Source organism: Sceloporus occidentalis, unplaced genomic scaffold, assembly GCF_023333645.1.
Source record: "Sceloporus occidentalis isolate IW3139 unplaced genomic scaffold, rSceOcc1.0.p SCAF_68, whole genome shotgun sequence".
Taxonomy (NCBI): Eukaryota; Metazoa; Chordata; class Lepidosauria; order Squamata; family Phrynosomatidae; genus Sceloporus; species Sceloporus occidentalis.
In genome coordinates this window covers 3,426-15,921 of record NW_028317048.1, presented here as the reverse complement: position 1 = coordinate 15,921, position 12,496 = coordinate 3,426, and the positions used below count along the sequence as shown (strand labels likewise).

Below are 12,496 nucleotides of genomic sequence, written 5' to 3'. Positions count from 1 at the left end.
TGGAGCAGACGACTAAGCGATATATATATATATATATATATATATATATATATATAGATAGAGAGAGAGAGAGAGAGAGAGAGAGAGAGAGAGAGAGAGAGAGAGAGAGAGATATATATATATATATATATATATATATATATATATATATATATATATATATATATATATATATCGGTAAGGAAAGTAGAGAAATGAGCTTGATATGTCCAAAGTGGTTATCTTCAAGAACTGTTGAAATAACAATCCTCCCCCTTCATAGAATAAAAACAATTACAATCGTGGTCAATAAAAATACAAAAATAAAAAACGAATATATATGAAAATGCAATAAGAATATTAAAAAAATATTAACTCCAATTTCAGCTATATCTGGATTTCCCAGCATTCTAATTAAAATGTCTTAAGCCCTGCCCATGTGAAGAGATGCTTACACAGATATATTTCTTAAAGCTAGCCAATTTTACAAATAACTAAAAAGAATAATATTTCTAATGGCACGCTGCAATGCATAAAAAAATATGTAATCAGTAATGCATAATACTATGGATTCACTATTTTTAAAGCAAATAAAGAAAAGCTGGAATAATTTCAATCCTATTTTTTTTTTATAAAATTAAACATTATTAGAATTATTAGAATTAAAGGATTTTTTTGTTTTGTTTTCTAGTTTAAACATACGTAGAGAAAAAATTAATTAGGAAGGCTGAAAAAGGGAAAACCGTTTAGGCATGTGTTAAGTGGTCGGCATCAAATGAAAATGGGGAGCATGTTTAAAAGAAATCTCTAATGTCCCAGGCTTCATTAGTTATTATTATCCAGGAAATATGCTTAACAGAATGTACACATGTCAGCTGGAAGTGACAGACAATGGTCTGGACAACTTATAAACTCCTCTGTACTCAGACCGAGTCCATAAAAAGAGTGCCTAGCACATTTGGATTCATACGGTAACACCTCCCTAATGCATAAATCACCAGATGACACAGATGGGGCGACATTGAACATGAAAAGGGATTCTTTTGTGCACGTTCTGGACTTAATTTGATAGCCGTAAAGGCAAAACGAAGAATATTCTATAAAACGCACAGGCAAACTGCAGAGCCTGTAAATATAGGTTTCTTAAATTAACCTTTTGTATTATTATTATTATGCGCAGTTTAAGGCAACTTTCAAATGTATAGAAATGACCAATAATTCATTTTGGTCTGTAAATGCCAAAATAAACGAATATACCCTTAGTATAGTATAGTACAGACATTTCTACAAAAACACCTAATTTCATTTTATCTAATTTGCTAATATCTGGGAATAGTAAATATTTGTAATATAAAATAAAAATAATAATATTATAAAAATATGTATTAAGCTGTAAGCAGAATTATTTAATGCTAGGTTATGCTTAAAAGTAGCAAAAAAAATTGATCTTTTTATTGAACGAGTGCTCGTGTGTTGAAACCATCCAGGTTGATAATTTCATTGCGACATGAGTTTAAAAAGGTTAAATTACTATCTGAAGGAAGGTAATCTGGCAGACTTTGCCAGCAGGCTGCAAGCACTACGATTTGCATCCAGAGGGACATTTGTCATCATTAGCCGAGCGCTGACAGCTGCAACCACTCTGTCCCGTCCTAAAAAGTAGCAAACGAACGGCTTCTGCATTTAGGTCCCTATTGTTGCAACGGTGCAGCGAAAATAGTGTTTCATATTAGGATGCGGGAGCGAGGAATTAACCCCTGCACGGCTGAGAATAACTGTAAGCTTGTGAGCAGCCTTTCCCGGATGTACCAGCTTGTCTTAAGTCTCTAAATTTTAGTTTTTTTCACACTTTTTGAATGTACGGACTGTAAGAAGCGCTGCGTAAATTGTTGTAGTTATATAAATAAAAGTTTAGAACAATAACGTTTGCTCTGTATCTGTGCAGCATAACCCTGTCTACTAAGAAAAAAGGTTAGAAATTCAGTTTATTCAGGATAATATAATAATTGGCATATAATGCTAAAGCTGCTTCAAAGAGGCTTTCAAAAAATAAGATAGTATAAAATATTTTTTTAAGAAAAATAAATAAGTGGTAAATGTTTTCTGTATCCATCAATTTAGTTTTTCCTGGTTTTTTTTTTTCTAAAAGATGTTTAAAAAAACTAAACATTTTGTTTTCCTTACTATAAAACACAGATTACCCATTTCTTGTTGATGAAAACACTAGTAGTGATGTGTTATTTTGGCCGGATTGTAAAATAAAACTAATTGTTGTGTTAATGTGCAATCTATGTAAATGAAGCAGGCTCGTTTATCAGAAGTGCTGACAAGCATTCCATATTGCACTAGAAAAATGAAAATGCCTCGAGAAAAGGAGCAATTCATTATTTTTAGGTGTTTTATTTCACGATCTTGGGGCAACGCAAAATTAACCATCCCAGACTAAAATAAATAAAAATGGATTTAGTTTTCTGGTAAACACATATGGCTTTTCACTGCTAAGCTGAGCAGCGCGAGCTCTACAGATGCCTGTGGCTAAACTGTGCTCCGGCAGATGCATGCCGGGGAGAATCGTGCTAATGCGTGTAGTGAGCAGAAACAAATCTCAGGAAACATGGATGTAGTCATAGATTGAAATACACACACACGTTTTATATATACATATATATATATACACACACATATATATATATATACACATCCATCCTCTAAGGTGTAAAAGCTGGTGAGCAGGGCCTTCTATATCTAATTGTCCGTTAATTCTTTTGTTATGACACCCTTCGACTGTGTCTATTGTAAAGTGTATATAATAATAATAATAATTGATATAATACATATTTAAAATATTAAATATATTAAATAATAATTAAAGATAATGGGAACTCATGGGTTTTGTAGAACAGATATTTGTTTGGTGGGTTTCAGCGTAATACGCGCGCGCGCACGCACGCACGCACACAGCAGGTAGTTGGTTGTAATTTGCAAACGCTGGGGTGACTTTTTCCTTCCACGTTCTTTAAATAATTTTATATATTTTTGCAATAAGTTAAAAAATACGTGAAAGATAAAAGTCCCCTAAAAGCCAGATTAGAGCCAAACTAGTAAATGTATAAAAATGTACAAAATGCTCAGATTATTGAAAGAAACTCAAACGGGATTCAACTAGACTCTTGCATTGGATTTAGGAGTACGATTACTTAGTAGATAATAGATCCAATCTGGTTTTATTGAGGGCTTGTGTTTCCCTACAAACATTTTACAGTTTACTTTCCCAAGCGTTTCCACGTGTTACATACACTTGTCATAGGAAGAATAATGTTTAAAGGAGAACAAACGCTTGCCACATTCCCAAATTTGCCATGTGCACCAACTAAATCCATGATACAGTAACAGATGTGGGCATATTCCGCATGTATAGTGCTCTTTATGGAAAAACAGAACAACGTAAAAATGCTTTAATCTTCCCATTATTACAATTTAATGGCAGTGATAAAAAAACTAATTTCACAATAAGGTTATAGCTAACATACATTTTTTAAGTGAATTCATGTAAAATAGCATTAAAAAGCGCATGTCATTTATTGTAACATAACATGGGCCATAGTAAACTAAACGAATTGCAGCTCTCATTCTTCAGCATTTCTCCAAACTAGCCCCCCTCCCATGCTAAAATCCTCTTTCCTCATTGTTTTCGTGATGGTGGAAATTGACCTTTTCTGCCCCATCTCCGAAATTGTTTCCTTTCTTAGCTGGTGAATGCAGGTCCCCTCAATATGAACACTGCTGCCATTACTGGCTTTTACTAGAAATGTTTGGCTGCAATTTACCAGTTAACCTCATAGATCACACCAATCCATAACACACACACATATATATATATATATATATATATATATATATATATATATATATATATGTGATATATATATATATATATATATACAAACAGCTCATAAATAGAGGAATAAAGCAATACATTATATAAACTGGGGATTGTTTTATATTAATCATTAAAAAATAATATTTTATATATATATATATATACTGATCAAGTATGGCAAGGATTCCTCCACAGGTCTATAACCAGCTAATTACAGCCATTCACTTCTCAATCTGGAAAAGGCAATAGGTTCCATAGTTTGTTTTTTGTATGATTTTATTATTAAAATGAGGACGGATCAGCTCCTATCATTTCATTTTAGTTTCTGGTCTTATGAGTGTATCTGCTACACAAACACAATATGCAAAAGCGCCCGGGAGCTATTACTTGCCATTTGTTTTCTATTTTATAAAATGACTTCCGATGACATTTGTGGAGCTATAATGGAGGAGTTGCCAGGCAACAAAGGAAAATCGGCTCCAGGCGTTTGAATTACGGAGTTTAAATTTTGCAGCCAACTTATCACGATGACAAACACTTAAAAAAAAAAAATTACACAAAAAACAAACTATAGAAAGTGGACAGACCCCTGACTAAAAATGTGAGAATGCAACATGCTATATCCTCTAAAACTCTCTCTCTCTCTCTATATATATATATAGATGTATATACACATTTGTAATATTTTAGGGTTATATAAAAAGGAAAACAAAATAGGTATCCTTATGTAAATGTGTTTCTTATATTACCAAATGTACAACAATTGTGCCTGTTATATATATATATATATATATATATATATATATATTTAGCTTACAAATACACGTCTCTATATATATATAAAATACCCGTCTCTATATATTATAAATCCATAGAGCATTGTTAGTAGGACAGGGTGCTGTGTGTGGAGGTTAAGCGTAAAGTGTTAGCATTAACATGGAGACTTTGTAACATTGTTTCCAGGCACTGAGTAGCGACACGTTACACACAAACACACACAGCAGCGGCGACACGTTACACACAGCACCCCGTTACACACAGCAGTGATATGGTTACTGTATTCAGGAATTCTTTACACATAAAGATAATGGTTGGCAGATGCTTTTTTCCCGAAATTAAGGGGGGGGCAGGAAAGTAATAAAATTCTGAGGAAACGTTAACAGGCAGTAAAGGATTTCTCTGGATCTTAATAAAGGAGCCTTAAATGTAACTGTTTTGTTATCTGTGGCTTAATATAATTGACAAAGTTAAGGGCCGACAGTGACGCGCAGGCGGTTAACAGACGAGTCTAAGCCGCGCAGCCTGTCACACTTTCCGGAAACAGCCTATAGGACCAGGTCTGAGATGACACGACTGACAGAGGCGGGAGCGCGCAATGCTCGGGCGCGGTCACGCATGGGTTAAGAGTTGCTAGGATACGCAGTGTAGGGTGCCGTGCGGGCGGCGGGGAAGCAGGTGTGTGTGAGGTTAGACCCCATCGCTGGCCACGCACCGGCTTTCCTCCCTCTCAGTGAAGGCAGGCATGCGGGTGTACAGGGCCTCCTTCATCCCGGTCTAGCACAATGCCGATTACAGTAAGAATGCCAGCCGTGTAATACGATTAGCGGGAGCGCGCAAACCAAGTACCCCGGCTGCAGCAGGGCGTACCAGTCACCGTTCGGCTGGATGCCGGGGAGTCTGGTGTCGGTCTAGCTAGAGCCCCCGGGTCGCCGCTCAGTCTGTCCCCGCCTCGCAGCAACATGTTTAGGGCACGAAACTGACTTACAGGGCCCGGCCGCAACAGAGCAGGGTGCAGACCGATAGACATATATTATATAAACATTATATATAAGCGGCGGAGTGTAAATCGGGAACTCGGCGTATGTATATATAATTATAAATATAAGCGTCACTATACATTTATATATACAAAAATATATATAAGTATATCTAAGCCGCGAAACCCCCGCCTATTGCATTAAAGCAAAATACCGAACAGAACGAAATTCACACATCAAAGCCCCGGGGTGACCCGGACGCGCCACCGAATACATAATATTAACGCGGGGACGGGAAGGTGAAAGAAGTTGGCTGATGCTCCGCAGACTGTCCCGGATAAACGGCAGGTGTGACGGCGGGCAGATTGCCGGTGATGTAAACCCCGCAATCCACATATCACAACAATACCCACGCGCGTCCCGATCCCGCTAACGAACAGCAGCTGTCGGAAGTGCCATCCTGTGAGACTGCCGCACATTATACATCACCCGATACACCTGACTCACTCGCCTTCCACTCAACTACAGCTTTAAACCGCGCGTGGAAATGACACACAACGGGACGCGGGGATTATGACTGCTTACTGCATAACACGCACGGAGAAGCGCAAACGTCTCTTTATTCCATTACTCTATGCCCACTAGGCACCAAATACTACAACATATCGAATGTGTAATAATATAACACACAACCCTGCCGCCATCTATAAACATACAGCCGGAACAAAACTATACACAACTCACAATTATCAGTATATACCTACATACAACATATATACATATCTATACACACACGGTATATAACTACATATATCTATATATATATACACACACACACACACAGAATATAACTACATATATCTATATATACACACACAGTATATAACTACATATACCTATATATACACACACACAGTATATAACTACATATACCTATATATACACACACACAGTATATAACTACATATACCTATATATACACACACACAGTATATAACTACATATACCTATATATACACACACACAGTATATAACTACATATACCTATATATACACACACACACAGTATATAACTACATATATCTATATATACACACACACACACAGTATATAACTACATATACCTATATATACACACACACACAGTATATAACTACATATATCTATATATACACACACACAGTATATAACTACATATATCTATACACACACAGTATATAACCACATATATCTATACACACACAGTATATAACCACATATATCTATACACACACAGTATATAACCACATATATCTATTTACACACACACACACACAGTATAACCACATATCTATTTACACACACACAGTACTATATATATATATATATATATATATATATATATATATATATATATATATATATATATATATATACACACACTCAAACATGTCTCTCTCTATATATATACACACACAGTATATAATTGCATATCTATATATATATAAATATATACACACACACATTTCTATACGTACATAAACACACACAGTATGTAACTATATATCCAATAATAATTACACACATACATAAAAACACACATACATAACTACTACTACTATATATATATATATACACGTTTTATGTGGGTAATAGATTTGAGGTGACCGGCCCCGTGCAGTGTTCTATAGAACGCATTCTGTGCTGACGGGTGACAGGCGGGTGACGGGTGTCTCTCTAACACTTTGTGCGTTTAAATCCCCCGCGCCTGCGTACTGTCTCTGCCCCGAGCGCAGCACCCACAGGGTTAAAGGGGTTCAGGCCACGCTCTTGTCTCGGTGCCCCAGCCGTCACCTTCACCGGGTGCCCCCGCTCGGAGGGTTGGGGGGTGATGTGGCTCGCACAAGAAGGCGGAGACTCGCCTAGTGGCGATTGGCCGCCTGGCTGGCCCTCCCTTTATAATTCCCACTCGTGAGCGTGTGTGGGGCTTTAGTACACAGTCTCAGCAGCCTCCACGCACGGTGCGCAGTGATGAGCCATCCCAAGGCCGGGGCGCACACCAAGCGGCACAATTAGCGGCACAGCGCAGGGACTGTGACAGGCCTGCCCCTTAACCCCTGTGGCGGCCCCATCCTCATGCCATCCACAGGGTCAGTGTGAGGACGGGCATCCCCGGCTCCACCAAGCCCTCCGCCCGCTTCTTTCTCCCCGGGAGTCCCTTCCTTCTCTTTAAAGTTGGCTCCTCTCCCAGCAGCCGCCTTGGATCCCTCGGCTTATTGCGAGACTCCGGTGTACAACCCGGATCTCTGCCCCAACATGATCGCGGCCCAGGCCAAGCTGGTCTACCACCTCAACAAGTACTACAACGAGAAGTGCCAGGCCAGGAAGGCGGCCATCGCCAAGACCATCCGCGAGGTGTGCAAAGTGGTGTCCGATGTGCTCAAGGAGGTGGAGGTGCAGGAGCCCCGCTTCATCAGCTCCCTCAACGAGATGGATAACCGCTACGAGGGACTGGAGGTCATCTCGCCCACCGAGTTCGAGGTGGTCCTCTATCTCAACCAGATGGGGGTCTTTAACTTTGTGGATGACGGCTCCCTGCCGGGCTGCGCGGTGCTGAAGCTGAGTGACGGCCGGAAGAGGAGCATGTCCCTCTGGGTGGAGTTTATCACCGCCTCGGGCTACCTGTCAGCCCGCAAGATCAGGTCCAGGTTCCAGACCCTGGTGGCCCAGGCTGTGGACAAGTGCAGTTACCGGGACGTGGTGAAGATGGTGGCCGACACCAGCGAGGTGAAGCTGAGGATCAGGGACCGGTACGTGGTGCAGATCACTCCAGCCTTCAAGTGCACCGGCATCTGGCCCCGCAGCGCTGCCCACTGGCCCCTGCCGCACATCCCTTGGCCGGGGCCCAACAGGGTGGCAGAGGTCAAGGCCGAGGGCTTCAACCTGCTGTCCAAGGAGTGTCACACCCTGGCCGGGAAGCAGAGCTCAGCGGAGAGCGACGCCTGGGTGCTGCAGTTTGCGGAAGCCGAGAACAGGCTGCAGCTCGGCGGGTGCAGGAAGAAGTGCCTCTCCCTCCTCAAAACGCTGCGGGACCGACACCTGGAGCTGCCCGGCCAGCCCCTCAACAACTACCACATGAAGACCCTGGTGTCCTACGAGTGCGAGAAACACCCCCGGGAGTCGGACTGGGACGAGTCCTGCCTGGGAGACCGGCTCAACGGCATCCTGCTGCAGCTCATCTCCTGCCTCCAGTGCCGCAGGTGCCCGCACTACTTCCTGCCCAACCTGGACCTCTTCCAGGGCAAGCCCCACTCCGCCCTGGAGAACGCGGCCAAGCAGACCTGGAGGCTGGCACGGGAGATCCTCACCAACCCCAAGAGCCTGGAGAAACTCTAAAGCCCCGCCGCTCCTCTCGGGGGGACCCCACGGACACTCACCTGCTCGCCCGGAGCACCTGGATACAATGCCGCCGCCGCCACATACCGACAAGGAGTACAAGCCGCGCGTGACACTTAACCCCTTCGCGGACAGGCAGGCATACACAAGCTACTTAACAAGCGCTAAGCCTTGTAAGGCCCAGCTGGCGGCGAATGGGTTAAAACAATGATCGCCAATACGAATAATAATAATAACGAGGCTTACGAACTGGATCCGAACAAATGGGACTAACGGAGCCGCGAGAGACAATTAATTCACAATTAAAACGGCAACTTTGGAGGATACAATTTACTGAAATTGCTTTCGATTATTTACAATCGAAAACAAAATGAAGGCTAAATAGGATTTTTCTATTCTGAATTTAAAATAGGAAAAACACCCACACGCTTTGCTACCCTCGGTCTTTAACGGAGGACACCGTTTTTTTTTTTATCGGTAACGAGTTAGTTATTCGTTCACCGAATCCTATAAAAAAATAAAGGAAAATGAATCCAATTTGCATTTTTTTCCTCCATATTTGCGGATCTTCGAGTTGTCCGGTTGGGGATTATCGCATCAGTATTTATTCCGGTTTATAACCGGGATCCGAACAAATAATGTACATTTTATGTATGAGAATATTGTGACTCGGTGTGTTTGAAATAAATTGTGGATCTTAATGTTTTGTGATTTCCATTTCCTTCTCGGATCGACAGGACACTTTCTGCTATGAAGACATTTCGTTCTCTGTTATTATTTTCGGGTCCGAACTGCGAAGTTTACAGTTTATTTTGGCCAGAATGCTTGTTTTATTCGTAACATTCCAGAAATATACTTGAAATGTTATTTAAATATATTCAAATGAAATTTGAATTTCGCTTATACTATGGCGCTTCGATATTCGAATTCTATATTTGAAAAGAAATGCACTTGAAATACACTGGATAATTACTTTTGTGATTTAGAATTGTTGCTGATTTAATTTAAAAAATCCAAAATAATAAATGCCATGAAAATATTCTCCCTCTACGTGTTTGATTTTTGAGGACATTTCCCTAAATTATTGGAACATTTATCCTTTCTATTTTACTGTGTAAATTTTACTGCTTTATTTAGTTATTATTATTAACCCCAAAATGATGGGAAATCTATACTACAATTTACTGGTTAAAGACCCTCAACAACTGTCAGTCTTTGAAATGGTAATTAATGGGATCTAACAGCACCTTCAAGAGAATTTTGCTTTTAAAGATTTAGGATTAGAATAGCCTCTAGAAAATTTAGCACGCCTAATTTATTTCAGATTAATCTAAAGTGCAATAAACTGTGTTTATAATATATAGGATTCTAGAATACATTTAAAAATATATATATCTCGAATTCAGTCATTATTTAGGACTAGGAAGAATAATCCCCCCAAATTATTATAAACATATAAATATATTTTACAGTATTTTAATCAGTTTGTTTTGACCCATCACAAATTGATGGGAATATACTGATTATATTATAATTATTGTATTAACTAATTTGTATATACAACATGCAATACAATTATAATATACAGAAAATAAATATATATAACAATTATTCATTCATGATTGAGGACTATATATTTTATATATATATAGCCTGTCCACTCGAAGGACAAAATAGATATATTCAGGATATTTTTAAACAGGCTTTTTTTTTCTTTGAAGTATTGTGATAAATGTAAATATCTACATAAAACATTCAATAATTTCTTAACAAGTTATATCTATCATGAATATTTCAGCTTTAGCGTCAACATATCAAACAAAACGAATTAAATTAACCATTTACTTGATAGGCATGGATTTTTATTTTTTCTGATCTTTTTGTTTTCAAATAAATAAATGTAATTTATGTATTAAGTTTAGTAAACCCAAATTAATCGGCAAAGAAATTACACAAGAAAACGGAAAGTGAAGAGTAATTCCCAGTAAGAAAATCTGTAATGAAAAATAAAGCTACTTCCTAGTCTTTCAAGGAAACTAAAATTAAGATTCTGAAATCATTTTTAAAAACCGGACTGAAATACTTTATTATATATTTGTATTTTTCTTTTTTCCGGTCTATTAAATAAATTAGATCAACCATTTAAAAAAAACCCCAAAAAACTAAAATATAAATCCGCATGAAATGTTTCAAAACGGATATTTTTTGCCCACATTTTGTAATAAAAACAAGCTAATCCTGTTCTTGTTTAAATTATGTTTAATATAATAAGGCGCAGGAGACCAACCGGAGTAGAAGAAATGAAAGAGTCGGTCAACTAACATAAACCGGTTAACGTTATTCCAGGTATTTGGTTATAGACACGGCTGCATTTACCGGAGCATCAGAGATCGGATCATGACATTCATATAACAACATATAACGATCTAATTAATACAATATTATAAATGTATCTATCTATATATGTATATATTTCTCTCTATATATATATATCTACACATATCTTTATAATAACTCTGCTTCTGCTCACTGCCTGCGATGTCCCCTATAGGTTTATGTATAGATCCCGTTAGTAATACATGTGTTTGCGATCTGGGAACTCATTAGCAGACCTTTTCCCGGCCCGTCTGATCTTTCAATCAATGCGGATCGTTACCCGACACCCACCCAGCGCGCCACCGGTTACTCACTTTGGGGTCGATCTTTTTGAAGCCGGGGTCGTCCTCGTCCACCTCAAAGTAGATCTCGGTGGTGGTGATGGACAGGGTGCCTTTAGCCACCACAATCGGTGCGATGAGCTGAGCGGGGGTGCTGAGGACAACCGGACCTGGAACACAGAGAGAGACATCCAGTGACCAGAGAGACAGCAGGGGGTCCGGAGGAGACCGGGGAGAACCCAAACAAAAACACACCGACCGCACTCAGTCTCTCACCGCCACAAACGACTTTATTACAGCAGAAAGGGACTCAAAACCTTAATCGGCTGCATCTTTCTGTGTGTACCCGACCGGGCTGCAACCGCACACGGTCCCGGTATACGCGGCTCGCACGGCAACGGGCTTTCACTCCCACGTTATTATATGCCTGTAACCCCGTTACTGCAGAATACGGATCACGCAGCTGTGCGGCCGTTTCCCGGCACACCGGATCCCGGGTGCAAATAATCGGCGAAGACACTATATAACTAGATAGCATACAACCTATATTACACAGGTAAAATATATCGCGTGATTTTATTTTTTTGTATATAATAACGTTATATGATATACCGGGACCTCAGCGGTTCCAGATTACATGTAAATAGCAGGGGACTCGGGCACTCAACACCACTATAGCGAACGGCTGGGAACTCATTCTAACACATCGAAACAGCGCGCATTAGAGAAGATTGGCAGGCAGAGAAAGGTTTAAGAGGAACGGGGCTACGGGGCTACGGGGCTGCGGGGCTGCGGGGCTGCGGCCCACCCCCCCCCCGTGACCCCAGTCAGCTGATGCTAATCACGTG

At 39.9% G+C, this 12,496-nt stretch overlaps 2 protein-coding genes across 2 annotated transcripts in view; one reads left to right on the top strand and one right to left on the bottom strand.

Moving 5' to 3' along the window:
* LOC149286462 (neurobeachin-like) overlaps window positions 1-11,810 on the bottom strand; it is a 72,650-nt gene extending 60,840 nt beyond the window's left edge. The window contains exon 1 of the mRNA XM_089494008.1: window positions 11,682-11,810. The gene's annotated coding sequence lies outside the window, so the exon portion shown is untranslated. The remainder of the gene's footprint in view (window positions 1-11,681) is intronic.
* On the top strand, window positions 7,912-8,991 carry LOC149286463 (putative nucleotidyltransferase MAB21L1). The gene has a single exon (XM_089494009.1). It carries the CDS (start codon window positions 7,912-7,914, stop codon window positions 8,989-8,991), a length of 1,080 nt encoding a protein of 359 aa, XP_089350135.1.
* Window positions 11,811-12,496: the final 686 nt, after the last annotated feature.

Coding starts and splice junctions, on each gene's coding strand:
- LOC149286463 (XM_089494009.1), top strand. CDS start 7,912: ATGATCGCGGCCCAGGCCAAGCTGGTCTACCACCTCAACAAGTACTAC.